At 32.6% G+C, this 16,999-nt stretch overlaps 1 protein-coding gene and 1 pseudogene across 1 annotated transcript; both read right to left on the bottom strand.

The window, feature by feature from the left end:
- Window positions 1-5,030: 5,030 nt before the first annotated feature.
- LOC124915641 lies at window positions 5,031-11,527 on the bottom strand (annotated as a pseudogene).
- A 2,837-nt stretch (window positions 11,528-14,364) lies between these two features.
- LOC124914139 (ribosomal RNA processing protein 1 homolog) lies at window positions 14,365-16,313 on the bottom strand. The gene has a single exon (XM_047454624.1). It carries the CDS (start codon window positions 16,232-16,234, stop codon window positions 14,591-14,593), a length of 1,644 nt encoding a protein of 547 aa, XP_047310580.1. The 5' UTR covers window positions 16,235-16,313; the 3' UTR covers window positions 14,365-14,590.
- Window positions 16,314-16,999: the final 686 nt, after the last annotated feature.

The raw sequence follows: 16,999 nt of genomic DNA on the forward strand, positions 1-16,999 counted from the left end.
TAGAGGTGATGGCAAAACCTCCGATATAATATCCCAAGAAAACTTTTCATCATCATCATCATCATCGATCTTCACTTTCCTTTCTAGAAAGGCTGGCCTTATTGGGGTGTTAATCATGTCATCTCTACGTGTTAAACGTGCTACAATCTCCGACATTGGTGGTCTTGCACTTGAAAGAGGTTGAAGGCACAAGAAAGCCACATTGATAACCCTCATAGCATCTGACTCATCAAAACCGTCGTCTTTCATTTTAGGGTCAATTAACTCCAGCAAGTTTCTCCTCTCACGCAAATTCCATGCATATTCGGGGAGGTACTGCATTCCTGAGGGTCGAGTTAGATCAGTGTTTTTTCGGCCATGGATTATCTCAAGCACTAGAACTCCAAAACTGTATATATCAACCTTTTCAGTTAACTCCCCTCGAATTGCATATTCAGGTGCAGTGTAACCTCTGTCATCAGAAAAAGAAAAATTATTTTATTTTTAGTTAAATTGAATGCAAATGAAAATAACCCATGAGAATTTTAGTCGAGTACTGTTTTTGTCAATCATTAAAGATCCATCTTTTACTAGCTAGTAAACAAATTAAGGCTTACAAGGTTCCCGCAAAATTTGTGCTAAGATAAGCTTGGTCCTCGGGAAAGAATCTAGCAAGGCCAAAATCTCCTATCTTGGGTTGAAACTTATCATCCAGAAGAATATTGCTAGCTTTGATATCTCTATGCACTATTCTCACAGGTGAGTCCTCATGTAGGTACTGCAATCCTCGAGCAACACCTACGATTATTTGAAATCGTGTGTTCCAATTCAGGAATTGTTCACTCTTTCCTGCTCAATATATAATCAACCACCTCTGAATAAATGAAAATGGACGGTAATTAAATCTGATGAGAATGCGGAAGATAAAATATATTGATACCGTATATGAAGAGGTGCAAACTCCTATTCTTCATGTACTCGTATACTAGAAGACGTTGAGAGCCATCCATGCAACATCCGAGGAGGCGAACAAGGTTCTTATGTTGTATGCTTGTGATTAATCTCACTTCCGAAAGAAACTCGGATTCTCCTTGTTGTGATTTATCAGATGATAGTTGTTTGACTGCAATCATTCGCTTGTCTGCAAGTTTTCCCTGTCGTCAAAATGCGCATATCAACAAATGGACAAATATTTCTAAAAGGTTCAATATTTAAGAATAATATGTTATAATTATATAATGAGATAGATACCTTGTAGACAGGGCCGAATCCGCCTCTTCCAAGAAGATTAGTTTGGTTGAAATTGTTTGTTGCCTTTTTTAATGTATTAAACTGAAAATAGCTAATCGTCCGAAGATTTCCACTTATGATGACGCTACATGCATGCTCCTTTCCGCCTGATAATGAATTAGAGGTCTTGGACTTCGAATTATAAGCTGCTCTTAATTTTTGAGAAATAAAGAAGATAATGAGTAAAACAAGAACAACTGCAACTGCTCCGATGAAAAAGAACACAACTGCTGTTTGCTGCTTTTGGGGAGAGCTCACAAGTTTAAGACTCAAATTAGAAGGTGTCGACGATGGAGATACTGCAGTTGCTTCTGCAGATTAAAAGTCGTTTAATTAACATAAAAAATGATTAAACTGTAATTGTTGTTGGGGTTTGTAATTGTACCGTCTTCAATTATCTCAGATTTCCAGATTCGTCCCATCTTGAGTACTGAATCCTTTTGCCAGTTAGAGTTTTGCTGAGTCGTGGCTTTCAGCAATTCATTGTTTTAGAGCAAAACAAGCAGCTTCATTGTTTGACAGGTATATTTTTTTCTATGTTAGGGAGATTATTTAGCTCAATCATGGGAAGAATCGAAGGAATAAAGATTTCGGTCAAAACAAGGCTTCAAATGAGCTGTTTGTTTAATGAATTCTTCTTTTTGGACGGCACTTGGGCCTTGGCAGATTATTTTAACTCTTATATTATTATTTAAAATAAATCGCCTCTCAATCTTTTAGAAAGATTATCAATGTATCTTTTATCAAAAAAATATATATATATATATATAAATGTTCAAACTAAAAGCTCTCTAATTAAAATAGTTGACTTTTGACCCACTATTTATTTTAATTGTTACTTTTTCATCATCTATATATATATATAATGATGCTTAATTTTTAAAGTGTTCGGATTGTCGGATCGAGAGCTGTGGTTAATTTGAATATTTATGTGAGAGTAAATGGATATTTAGATAACGGTTAAAAATAAATAAAAATGTTATTTGTAAGTTTCGAACTTGCAAAAATAAATAAAAATGTTATTTGTAGGTTTCGAACTTGCAACCTGACAAAATAAGAACAACCCTTTAACCAACTAGGCTAACAACACTTTATATTTAAGATTCAACACCAAATTTGATGAACGCAAGACATTTTAACAATAAAAGTTCAAATTTTTAACTAACTAATCTATATATATATAATGATGCTTAATTTTTAAAGTGTTCGGATTGCCAGGTCGAGAGCTGTGGTTAATTTGGATATTTATGTGAGAGTAAATAGATACTTGGGTCGGATTGTGGGTTGACCCGCCCATAAACTTAAAACGGTTAAAAATAAATTTAAAAATGTTATTTATAGGTTTCGAACTTGCAACCTAACAAAATAAGTACAACCCTTTAACCAATTAAGATAACAACACTTTATATTTAAAATTCAACACCAAATTTGATAAACGCGAGATATTTTAATAATAAAAGTTCAAATTTTTAACTAACTAATCTATATATATATATATATATATATATAATGATGCTTAATATTTAAAGTGTCTGGATTGCCGTGTCGAGAGCTGCGGTTAATTTGGATATTTATGTGAGAGTAAATGGATACTTGGGTCGGATTGTGGGTTGACCCGCCCATAAACTTAAAACGGTTAAAAATAAATTTAAAAATATTATTTGTAGGTTTCGAATTTGCAACCTAATAAAACAAGTACAATCTTTAACCAAATGTGATTGAGATGTGGTTTGTCGAGGGATAATAGACCAGTATTATTTGAAAGTGGTTAAAAAATATGAATCAAATATTTAATTGACCAAAGTGTGAGGTCACGACGCTAATTATTAAAAAATATGAATCAAATATTTGATTGACAAAATGAAAGTGTAAAGTCACGAAATGAGAGATTCATTCAGAAAAAATATGTGATGAAACATGTGGAAAAATAAGTTATTTTATCGAAGTGAATAAAATGTGAAATAAGAGCGTTATATTTTTTATTTTAATAATTTTAAACATTGAATAAATATTATTATAATTTTTTTAATTTATTTTATTTTTATCCTTATATGTGTGAATCGCACGAAAATTTTCCTAGTTGCTTATTATGATTATTAATTTTTTGCTGTAAAATATTTTATTTTTCCTATCTATATACTATTTTCTATTTTTTTTTGCAAAAAAAAATCATAATTGAATTATTTGTGATGTATATATATCGGTAGGGCGAGTCACAGATAATTTGTATATATATAATTTATATATATATATATATTAATGAAAATAGCACATTATTTATTTTATTTGTAAAAATAATTTATAAAAATTATATATATATATATATATATATATATATATATATATTATATTGAGATCGAACCATTGATAGAAAAACTATTAATGACCCTTTTTAAATGTTTGAGGAGAAATTTGTGTTAAAAAATAATATAAGAGTTAAAAGTTAGTATCAAAATAATCGGAGGGCCACCTAGATAATTAACTATAATATAAGAGTTAAAAGTTAGTATCAAAATAATCGGAGGGCCACCTAGATAATTAACTCTTACTTTTAGGAAAATTTGATTAAATGGTCCTCATAATAGGCATAATTCCAAAAAAGGCCCAAACTTTACAAAAATGGTCTTTTTACCCTGTGAAATGTCGTTTTTGCACCCGACAACACATTTATCGCTAATGTGCAATCATTACAGTTGCGAGAATGCATTACACAATTCTCGCATCTGTAATGATTGCACATCATCTTGCGAGCATTACACGATTCTCGCACATCGTGTAATGCTCGCACATCAGATAATATAAATTGTTCAAATTCGATTTCTTCACTCTCCTTCTCTTTCTCCTTCTCCTTCTCTCTCGCTCAACAAAACCTAGTTCTGATTTCTTAATCTCTCTTCTTCTTCTCCCTCGCCTCTCTCGCTCAACAACGACAGGTTTTTTCGATTTGCAGGAAAAAGGGAGAGTTTGCAGGGATGGCTCCAAAGACACCGCGAGTGACCAGGAACTCGGAATTGATCTGGGGAGTGGGCAAATTCTCCCATTCTAAGATGTACCACAAGAGAGGACTCTGGGCCATCAAGACCAAGAACAGTGACACATTCCTTCAACACGAGAAAGTTGAACCCTAAACAAGCGCATCATTAACAAGCGTACACCCAAACCCATAAAGCAAAGGTACTGCAAAATGGATGCTTTATTTATTTTCATTTTTAATCTTCCTAGTAGACTATGATTCTTTTCGTTTGTCAATCTCTCTAGGGCTAGCATTACTCCAGGGACAATGTTGATTATATTGGTTGGACGATTCAAGGGGCAGAGTGTTGTGTTTCTGAAGCATTACTTTTTGTCACTATTGACGAATTGAACCACAACAATTATGTCATTGATTCTGGAGTTGCAAGACCAAAGTTTGTAAATTCTTAATATTTTGAATGACAACCCATTTAACATCATTCAATAAATAATACCTTTATGACAAGGTAGTAAATACTTAATTGAAATTTGTTTGCTGAATATTTATTGAAATACTGATTGCAAAGAGAGATTAACAAACTTTTGCTTCAAAAGATGACATTAAATTTAACTTCAAAATTAATAGTTACCACTAATAAAATCAGAAACAAAGATTGAAATTCTATAATTAGCTCATAAAACACAAAATATCTTATTTCAATAGCCAATTTTTGAAATGCAAACAAAACTCTCTAAAAAGATGGCAAGCTACATTCAAGAAATTAAAAGTCATTCAATAAATCATCAACTGACAAAATCCTCTCAATATTATACCTCAGAAACAAGCTTAACATCCTGAAGGAAACTCAGTTCCATGTTATAATCTCATACCACACAACTTCACATGAAATTTCATTATCAATCAAATAAAAGCTAACAAGATAAGAAAAAAAACAAAGGATAAATGACTAAGGCATATCATTTCCCCTCTAAAATACGAACTCATGAGGTTTCATGCCAGCCTTAAGCGAGAATCTGGCACCAAGATAAGCCTTCAAATCTGTAACACCTTCAATAGATTGTAGCAAAGCTGCATCCACAGTTTTTTTATCATCCTTCTTTTCCTATGGGAAGACATTCTTCTCCTGCATTTACCAACAAGTGTTATTAAAAAAAAAACTCAACCAATTCCTTCAATATCAATATTTAGAAACAAATGATGATAAAAAGCAAACCTCTTTCTCTTCCTCAAAAATTCTCCTTCCTTTGTTTCATCAACTTGGCTCGGTCATGCAACTCCAGAATCAATGACATAATTGTTGTGGTTCATATGAACATTCAAACTTGGCTCGGTCTTGCAACTCCACAATCAACCTTTTTCTTCCTCTTCTCAGATTTTTTTGTACTTATCATCAAACTTATCAACGTTCACAGCAGATATGTCCACCTTAGTAGAGGTTGCAATCACATACGATTGATTAACACGTCTTAGTGGAACACCATTGATCTTGAATGGCCCTACACGTATTTATATAAAAGAAAAGTTGTACTCTTTCTCTCCTTCTAGGCCAAACTAATAATGTGGGTTGAATGCATTTCACACAATAGGCAAAAAAGAATGAAAAGATAGATCATCACTAGTGACAAAAAAGTAACTCAGAAGAAAGTTGCTTCAGAAACACAACACTCTTCCCCTTGAATCGTCCAGCCAATATAATCAACACTGTCCCTGGAGTAATGCTAGCCCTAGAGAGATTGACAACCGAAAAGAATCATAGTCTATTAGGAAGATTGAAAATGGAAATAAATAAAGCATCCATTTTGCAGTACTTAGCTTTATGGGTTTGGGTTATTAAAATAAATATAAATTATGTTCACATAGGAATGCCTATGTTTTAATTGAGTCTGTACACATGGGAATGCCTATATAAGAGTTGTAATAAGTTATATTAGATAACTTGTTGATTAGGGTAAAATAATTTTAATTATAAAGTTATTTTTATTTGTGTTATTATATCAATAGTTTAAGGACTATTTTTGTAAGAGATATATTGTATCAGTTAATAAGATCGGGAGATGGCCCCGTAGGATCCATTACGTTTTTCATTTCTTGTTCTCATATTCAAAAGAATTACACAATTTCTCTACTTGATTCTGAAAGTTAACATGGTATCATAGTAGGATGAAGTTTCTTCTGATTCTGATTCTTCGTCTAGGTCTTCTTCTAGTTCATCAGATACTATGATGGATTCGGAAGAAGAAGTCACTCAACAGCTACAATCGGGCAAAGATCAAGATCTGGAAGAAAAGCTATTAGGAAAGACGGAAGAAGATAAAAAGAAACGAGATAAGAAGAAGAAACGTGATTTAAAGGAAAAACGAAAAGTAAAGAGAAAGAAAAAGATAAGAAATCGAGCCAAGAAAGCTGAAGAAGAATTTCTTTATGTGGGAAGCAACGATCAACCAGGTATGGCAATTGTGACTGCACTTTTTACATGGCAAAACTATCTTAGTTGGAGCAGAAGTGTTGGAATTACGCTTACTTCTAAATCCAAACAAGGGTTTATCGATGGTTTGATTTCTTGTCCAAATAACGATGACGATCGATACAAATGGAACAAAGAAGATTCACTTGTTCGCTCTTGGATTCTAAACTCACTGCGTGTAGACATTAAGGAGGATTTTGTTCACACTAAGACCACCATGGAGCTATGGGAGAAACTTAAGAGACGATATCAAGTCAAGAATGAACAAAATTCATTCCAGTTACAGAAAGACATAAACTCACTAAAGCAAGGTGATTCTCCTCTTGAAAAATATTTTTCTACTATGAATAGATGGTGGGATGAGTATCGTTGTATTAAACCACTTCCAAGATGCAACTGTAAGATCAGGGTTAACAAATGTTGCCAAGTTTCTGATCAAATTGAGGAGGAGGACACAAAAAGAAGACTCTCAGTTTCTTACAGGATTAAATGATTCATATGAAAACATTCGAAATCAGATTCTTGTTTCTGATCTTGAACCTGATATTAATCGAGCTTATTCAGCATTATTATCCGTTCAAAGACATAGAGTGATTAATGATGTTAATCATGAATCAAATGAATATTCGGCAATGTTTTTTGCAAGAAATAAGATATCTAATGATTCAAGGTAGAGTAAAGGAAATGCATTCAAGAACTCACTACAATGTACTCACTGTGGAATGAAAGGACACTTAAAAGATGGTTGTTTTTGAATTGTTGGATTTCCTGATTGGTGGAAAGGAATCATAGGAGATCAAAAATGAAAGAAGTTCAGTAACATGGCAGAAGCATCCTTTGATCTTGAAGAAAAAAAAAGAAAATCAAGAACAAGAAGATCAAGGAACATTGATTACAGAAACCATGAAAACATTGGCTAATTTGATGAAGCGATTTCAAAAAACTAGTGATATTGGATCTTCAAAAGATGGAACTTCTTCCAACAAGTATAGTGCAGGTTTGTCTTTAACCTATTCTAATACAAAGTTTGATTGTGAAAATCACACAATTTTAAACTCAAACCAAAACAGAATCAAAAACCATTTTTGGATTATTGATACAGGAGCCAACAATCATGTTTGTTGTGATAAAACTGTTATTTCCAAATTAACTGAAATGATTACACCAATTTCTTTATATTTACCAAATGGTACAAACATTTTGGTAAATTATACTGGAGTTGTTGAATTAACAAAAGAAATCATACTTTTTGATGTTTTTCATGTTCCTAACTTCAACTATAATTTGATCTCTGTTTCACAAATTTTGAACTCTAAAGGAATAAAATGTGTCTTCAATAACAAATGTTGTTTTTGCAGGACTTTTAATGTGATAAAATCTTAAGAAAGAGAATTTTACATAACAATTTGTACTTTTTAGAAACTGACAATATCATTGATAGAAACAATTATATTGATAGTTTTACTTGTAATTCTGTTGTTGATTCTGGAATAATTCATGTAAGATTGGGACATCCATTTGATGAAGTAATAAAACATATTTTTCCTGAAATTGTTGTTGATTCTAAACCGTGCGATGTTTGCAATAAATCTAAGATGCATCGTTTATCTTTTGATAACAGTACTACAAAAAGTAAATCTATTTTTGAATTAGTTCATGCTGATGTATGGGGTCCATACAAAGAAGATTCATATATTAATTGTCCATATATGTTGACTTTGGTTGATGATTTTAGTAGATGTAACATTTCTTTTAAAAAGTAAAAATATTGTATGTTCAACACTTCAAGATTTCTGTGGACTGGTCAAAAATCATTATAATACTAGTATTAAAACTTTTAGAACAGACAATGGTTCTGAATTTGTTAATATTGGATGCATGAACTTGTTTAAATCTTTATGTATTCTTCATCAAAAGACATGTGTCTACACCCCCCAACAAAATGGGGTAGTAGAGAGAAAACATATGCATCTTCTTGAAATTGCTAGGTCTCTTATGTTTCAGGCATGTCTTCCATTAAAGTTTTGGCCTTTTTCCATTCTTATGGCAACTCACATGTTTAACAGGTTGCCCACAATAGTTCTTAAATGGAAATCTCCTTTAGAAATTCTTAAAGGTGAAAAACCAAATCTTAATAATGCTAGAACTTTTAGATGTCTATGTTATTGTTCAAATAATCAACCAAACAAGTCTAAGTTTGATGTTAGAGGTATAAAATATATTTTCTTAGGCTATATGAATGATCAAAAAGGGTATAGGGTTTGTGATCTAGAAAATGATGAAATTTTTGTTTCAAGAGATGTTATTTTTTATGAAAAATATTTTCCTTTTTCAAAAGATACAAATCAACCTGAAAATTTGAATTATATGCCTTTTTATGATAATACACAGTTTTATGAGGATGAAACTGAAAGTATAATTGAGTCAAGAATAAACAAAAAGAAACAAGATTGTCAAAATTTTGGAAACAAAACAGTGACAGAAAAAGATGAAACTTCAATATCTCATGATGCAAATGAGATTGAGAATGATTTTTCTGAAACAGGATGTTCAAATTTAGGAGGTGATTTCAACACAGAAAGTCCTATTGACAATTTCGAAAATGATGAACTTAATCTAGTAAGGAAAAGTGATAGAGTTAGAACAAAACCAGCATGGAGTAAAGATTACATCATGCATATTTTTAAGTCTAATTCCCCTCCTAATACTTTCCCATTTATTAATCATTTATACAAAACAGATAAAAAAAGATTTTTTTATGAACATAACATGTATTGATGAGCCTAAATCTTATGTAGAAGCTAGCAAACTACATGCTTGGTAATCTACAATGAATGATGAATTGAAAGCACTTTATAAAAATGGAACTTGGGTGATTGTTGATCTTCCAAAAGGAAAAAAAACAATTGGGTCAAAATGGGTTTATAAAACTAAACTCAATCAAGATGGTTCACTTAACAAACTAAAGGTTAGACTTGTTTCTAAGGGTTTTAGTCAAAAAGAGGGGATTAATTATCATGATGTATTTGCACCAGTTTCTAAAACAGTAACAGTTAGACTTATACTTGTTTTAGCAGCAGCAAATAATTGGCATCTACATCAAGTAGATGTCAATAATACTTTTCTTAATGGACATGCACATTAATGAAGATATTTATATGAATCCTCCAGATGGTTATAAATCATTAGAAAAAGGAAAGGTTTGTAAACTTGTTAAGAGTCTTTATTGCTTGAAACAAGATTCAAGACAATGGAATTTGGAATGTACAAATCGATTAATTGAATTTGGTTTCAAACAATCTCAAAATGATCATTGTCTTTTTATCATGCATACTGTTAAAGGAATTATTGTCTTATTGATGTATGTAGATGATATATTAATATGTGGAAATGATTTAAATGATATTGAGAATGTTAAGACTTTCATTGATAATAAATTTTCAATTAAAGATCTTAAAGAAGCCAAATTTTTTCTTGGCCTTGAGATTGTTAGAACTGATATAAGATTATTTGTGAATCAAAGGAAATATGTTCTTGATATTTTAAAAGAAACAGAATTGTTGTGTTCTAAACCAGAAAAGACTCCTATGATTAAAGGTCTTAAACTTCAAGAAAAAGGGTATGAATTGTTGAAAGATCCTGAGAAATATAGACGGTTAGTTGGACGTCTTATATATTTGAATTTTACTAAACCTGATTTGGCATATAGTGTACAAGAACTCAGTCAATTCATGAATGAGCCAAATATTGTTCATTGGCAGGCAGCTCTTAGAATGGTTCGATACTTAAAAGGTTCACCATCGTTAGACTGTTTTATTTTTTCAATAATAACTTGTGTTTGGAGGCTTTTTCAGATGCAGATTGGGGAAATTGTGATGTAAGCAGAAGGTCTCTTACAGGATTCTGCATCAAACTAGGGGATTCACTCATTTCCTGGAAAACCAAAAAGCAAGCGACTGTTTCGAGATCAAGTGCTGAAGCGGAATATAGAAGTCTTGGTTCCACGGTATGTGAACTGCTATGGATTTCATATATCCTAAATGATCTCCAACAAATTGTTCCTTTGCCGATTAACTTGTGGTATGATAATATGTCTGCTATACACATCACTGAAAATCCAATCTTCCATGAAAGAACAAAGCATTTGGAGATTGATTGTCATATTGTTCGAGATAAATTCAAAGATGGTTTCCTTATTCCTAAGCATGTCTACACACAAGACCAAGCTGATGATTTTTTCACCAAAGCCTTAGATTCTAATCGTTTTCAAGCTTTATTGTCTAAGATGAACCTTAGAGATGTTCATCTTGAGGAAAGTGTATTAAAATAAAAATAAATTATGTTCACATAGGAATGCCTATGTTTTGATTGAGTCTGTACACATGGGAATGCCTATGTAAGAATTGTAATAAGTTATATTAGATAACTTGTTGATTAGGGTAAAATAGTTTTAATTATAAAGTTATTTTTATTTGTGTTATTATATCAATAGTTTAAGGACTATTTTTGTAAGAGGTATATTGTATCAGTTAATAAGATCGGGAGATGGCCCCGTAGGATCCATTACGTTTTTCATTTCTTATTCTCATATTCAAAAGTATTACACAATCTTCTCTACTTGATTCTGAAAGTTAACAGTGTGCACTTGTTAACGATGCGCTTGTTTAGGGTTTAACTTTCTCGTGTTGAGGGAAGGTGCCGCCGTTCTTGGCCTTGATGGCCCAGAGTCCTCTCTTGTGGTACATCTTAGAATGGGAGAATTTGCCCACTCCCCAGATCAATTCCGAGTTCCTGGTCACTCGCGGTGTCTTTGAAGCCATCCCTGTAAACTCTCTCTTTTTTCTTGCAAATCGAAAAAACCTGTCGTTGTTGAGCGAGAAAGGCGAGGGAGAATAATAGGAGGGGATAAAGAAATCAGAACTAGTTTTTTTTAGAGAGAGAGAGAGAGGCAATGGAGAAGGAGAGTGAAGAGATCGAATTTGAACAATTTATATACCCTGATGTGCGAGCATTACACGATGTGCGAGAATTGTGTAATGCTTGCATGATGATGTGCGATCATTACAGATGCGAGAATCGTGTAATGCTTGCACATCAACATGCTGCGAGCATTACACGATTTTTGCATCTATAATGATCGCATATTAGTGGTAAATATGTTAACGGAGTCAAGAACGAAATTTCACAAGGTAAAAATACCCTTTTTGCAAAGTTTATTAATCGTGGGCTTTTTTTTTGGAATTATGCCTATTATGAGGGCCATTAAATCAAATTTCCCTACTTTTATTACATTTTATCCCTACCCAACCTAGCATATAGTATTATAGTTATAATTTATTAATTAATCTATATATATTATAATGATTAATTTCAAACTTCAAAGTATCCAGATTGTCGGGTCATGTAGTTAATTTGGATATATGTGAGAGTGCATTGATACTTGAGTTGAATTGTGAGTTGACCCTCACATAAACTTAAAATGGTTAAAAATATTATATGTTTGTTTCAAATAATAATCTAACAAAACCAAATACAACTATTTAACCAATTAGACTTTATATTTTAAATTCAACACCAAATGACGTTCTTAACAATATAAGTTCAAGTTTTTAATTAACTAATATATATATATATATATAATAATGCTTAATTTCAAAGTGTCCAGATTGACTGGTCGAAAGTTGTGGTTAATTTGGATATATATGTGAGAGTATATGGATATTTGGGTCGGATTGTGGGTTGACCCGTCCATAAACTTCAAACGGTTAAAACTAAAATTAAAAATGTTATATGTATGTTTCGAACTTATAACCAAACAAAACAAGTACAACTCTCTAAGAAACTTTTTTATTCATTCATATATATATATATATATATATATATATATATAAAATAAACCTTAATAGAAAAAATAAGTTGATTTTGGTTAAAATTTGCGATAAAATTGGTGGGTGGGTAATGACATTCACAAAATTAGAGGTCGATTGGGATGGATGGTTAAAATATGCGATAAAATTGATTGTTGGGTAAATTACATTTACAGTATGGAATGAAATGTTTTGTTGTTTGTTGATTTGACCAAAGTGAAAGTGTAAGGTCAAAAGATTAAAGGTTAATTGTGGTGGATAAAAATATGGAATGAAATGGTTGGTTAGTCGAAGTGAGTATGACACACGATGATAAGTCGACTAGGTCAATGGAGGTGGATAAAAATATGGAATGAGATGTTTGGTTATTCGAAGTGAGTGTGCCACACGATGAGAGGTCGATTGGTATTGGTGAGGAAAAGTTAGGGTAAAAGAGATTGGTAATGTACCAAAGTGAAAGTTTAAATGTCACAGTATAAGATGTCCGATTATGGTAGATAAATATGAAATGAGATGAACTTTTCAGTTGAAGTGAGGATAAATAATTCGGGTTGTTTATAATAAATATGTGAGGAGATGAATTGTTTGATCAAAATGAAAGTAAAGTCTCGAGATGAGAGGTCAATTGAGATTAGTGGGATAAAAATGTGGAATGAGATTTTTTTTGGTTAATCGAAGTAAGTAAGGTCACACTATGAGATTTCGATTAAGGATTGATTGGTCAAAGTGAGGGTAAAAGAGATTGATAACGTTGGAGATAGTTGATTTGACCGAAATGAATTGTGTAAGGTCATAGTGTCACACAATATGAGAGGTTGATTAGGGTGTTCATAAAAGTGAAATAAGATGGTTAATTATCTAAAATGAGGATAAAAAAGTCAGGTTGTATATTGTAAAATATGTGAGGAGATGAGTAATGAGATAAGAGGTTAGTTGGGGATTGGTGACCAAAGTGAAGAGTAAAAAATATTGTGATATTGGAGATGGTTGATTTGATCGAAATGAAAGTGCAAGATCGCATATTAAGGATAAATATGGAATGAGATGCATTGTTAGCCGAATTGAGGATAAAGAAGGTCAGGTTGTATGCGAATGATATTGGTTAAAATTTATGATAAAATTGGTAGGTGGGTAAATTAGAGTGTTCTATTTTTTTTATTTTAATATATTAATTATAATTTATTAAGAATTTTAAACATTGAAATACATATTATTATAATTTATTTATTTATATTTTATATGTATACATCGTACCGAGAATCTAAGAATCTTACTCATTTATAGTGAATGCCTTAACATTACATAGTTATTTGTTTATCAAAACGATTACATATAATTTATATTTTTTTCCAAATCAAAATTTATGTATAATTATATTATTTAACATTAATATTTTAAAATAGTAGCTAACCAACTTCAATGATTTAGTTGTGAATTTCGGTATTTAAACAACCAACATATTACAACCTTAATTCTTTTCCTAGAATAAGTTAGCACTCCCTTACACTTCACTTCATTGAGAGCGTTATTTGTAAAAATCAAACAATAAACTGATCTTTAGACCACTTTTGCATAGTGGTGTGTTTCTCTCGCTCCACCGGGTGAAAAGCCTTTTAGCCTCAAGTGAAACACAACCCAGATTTTATTTACTATCAAAGCAACAAAATATAGTTGCTTAAGCTTCAGAAGCTATCCGCTATTAAAATCTATCCATTTCACTAATTGTGTCTAATGAAAGAAAATGAAGACTTTTAAATCCTATAAATACAAACAAAGATGACATAAGTGGATCCTATAAGTAAAAACAACCATGCTCATTACTCAGCACAAACAAAATATCGTCTCAAACTATCAATTAAATTAAACAGTTCACAACAATAGAAACAAAAAGAGATTCAGGATTACGAATTCATAACCTAAGATCAAGAAGGATGAGTACTCATGAAAAATTCAAGATAAACCAAAACAGCAATGGGAAATTCTCAAGTAAGTTGTTGGATCAAAAAGGATTCATAATCACCTAAACCAATTGGTTGCAACAGGGTTGGTTTTGATTCTCTTCTTCGCCTGGTTTACTTTACGTTTTCCCACTACAGGACCAGGAGATACTCCTTTTTTAAGGGCACTACCCCTCGGAATAAGGGATGGTGGTATTCTTAAATCTTGAGGAGGTAATGGACAATGAGGTTTCCACACCAAGTTATTCTTCATAGAAAAGCTCACTTTTTTCGCACTCTTCTCCCCACTCTTCATAATATCATCAACAATGTCTTCCTTCAAATTAGAATCCTGCAAATCCTTGTTTTTTCTTTTCTTTCGCTTATTAGGTCCAGGGGCCTTTACCTTAAGAGCTTCCTGTGAATTACCATTCTTGTCTAGTTCAACATCAGCAGCCTCCTCAAACTGAATTTGAAGGTTTGAAGTGAAAGAATCGTTTGAAGTTGTGTTAATGAAACTATCGCCACTAGTAGCCACGAGACTCGTATCACCATGATCTTCTTCAGTCACAGAAATTTCACTATTTTTCTTCTTATTCTTCTTTCTTTTCTTTTTCTCACCTCCATCCTCTGCTCTTTTGTTGTCAGTATTGGCCAAAGCTTTCTTGGATTTCCTTTTCTTGTTCAAATGTTCAGTGGTGGCAACAATTTGAAGCTTTTCATTTGCTTCTTCAGCTGACAAAATAGGAATGAGTTTGGGAATGGAATCTTCTTCATCCACAAGAACATCAGGATTTGGAATTTCAATACCGAAAGATGTCAAATCCTTCTCCAGCTCCATGAAACCCTGGTGCAAACCAAACAATACCTTTCTGTTTCCTTGAAAACAATCAGGGGATGAACCAGAATCATAAAACTTGGCTGAAAAATTTAACTTAAGAGCTACTGTTCCATGAAGGGAAACATCATCCCTAGCATCTGATGATGTTTCGCCTCCCAATCTCTTACACTCTAATAGAGTTGTGCCGTATTTCAATAAAACATTAAACATGTTGGAAGCAATTTTAGTAACCAGCAACTTATCATGGCTCTTAGTCATGGCTACAATGAATGGCTTATAGATGACATCAAGGGTTTCGATTCTAAGAGGAAGGTATTGCTTAAGTTCATCAAGGAAAACCGATGCAATGTGGTAATTAACACCACTTCCTAGAAGGTATTCTTCAGAAGAGAATGTATCCTGTTCAAGCACAGACATGAATCGACGGGAGATCTCCAAATCCCAGGAGTTCCCTTTAAGCATACGAAAGCAAGCGTTTACGAAGCGGCGAATGAGTAGGTAAAATTTGTCTAACCTGAGATGATCAATGCCAGTCCATTCTCTACGCAGGGTTATGAGAAACATAGAGAAGTATCGCAGAGACAAATCAAGAGGGAGAGATACAATGAGAGCGGAGAGACGGTTGATAAGCTCGAGCTGAACGGGAGCTTTATCGGCGTGCCAAACGCAGTAAAAGAGGCCCTTCCAAAGCTTCTTCAATTCGTCATCGGAGACATGTTCGGGTTGCTGCGAAGGCAGCCAGGCTCTGAGAACCTTCTTCAGAGCTCGATCCCTGGCGGACTTGTCACATGAAGCCAACCGTTTAATAAGCGACAATGACACGGGCTGAACTAAGGAGGCCTCACCCCCGCCGTCTATCTCCATGGACAGGCCGCCGTTCATCTCGAATAAGGAAGAGATATACGAAACGAGAGAGGGAGAATTTCGTTAGGGAAGGTAGGTTTTATTTACTAATACCACCGCTGGCTGGAAACACGATATGTAACCCTAAAACCTCATTTACCTATACAAGGGTATTTCAAACTTTAAATTGAAACTAGGTATAGCAATGCGCGGTTTAACATCCTGTTCGGGTTTTTTCTAATACTATAAAATATTTTCAAAAATAAAATAAAATTTGTACAATAAAATTATATAAACTAATTATAATATATTGAAATTTTATATTATTATACAGAAATAAAATTGCAACTTAAATTTAATATTAAGTCACCACGTATAAGTGTTGTTCTGATTATCGGATCTTCTAAGAACAATTATGAAGAAAAAAATGTTTAAACAATTAAGAAGGATAATAATATTTGTTGAAGAGAATTTTTTTTTAAAATATTAAATGTTGTTTATCAACCTTAACAAACAACTCTTATAAAAAAATACATTAGTTTAGAAACCCTAAAATACTTATACAATCTTATAAAGGAGTCTTGATTTGGTTTGAGATTTTTCACATCGAGCAGTTTTTGCATCTCCGCGAATTTGACTCTTGCTAGCGCCTTGGTAAGAATGTCCGCACGTTTCTCTTTGGTGCTTACGAACTCTACGACGATCTGTCGGTTCTCGACACATTCACGGATGAATTGGAACCGAGTGTCGATGTGTTTGTTGCTTCCATTAAACACTAGGTTCTTCATTAATGATATTGCAGAC

The sequence above is a fragment of the Impatiens glandulifera genome, chromosome 9 (assembly GCF_907164915.1).
Source record: "Impatiens glandulifera chromosome 9, dImpGla2.1, whole genome shotgun sequence".
In the NCBI taxonomy this organism is placed as follows: domain Eukaryota; kingdom Viridiplantae; phylum Streptophyta; class Magnoliopsida; order Ericales; family Balsaminaceae; genus Impatiens; species Impatiens glandulifera.

Bases quoted from the DNA above. Each gene is read 5' to 3' on its own strand.
- LOC124914139 (XM_047454624.1), bottom strand. From the start codon at position 16,234: ATGAACGGCGGCCTGTCCATGGAGATAGACGGCGGGGGTGAGGCCTCC.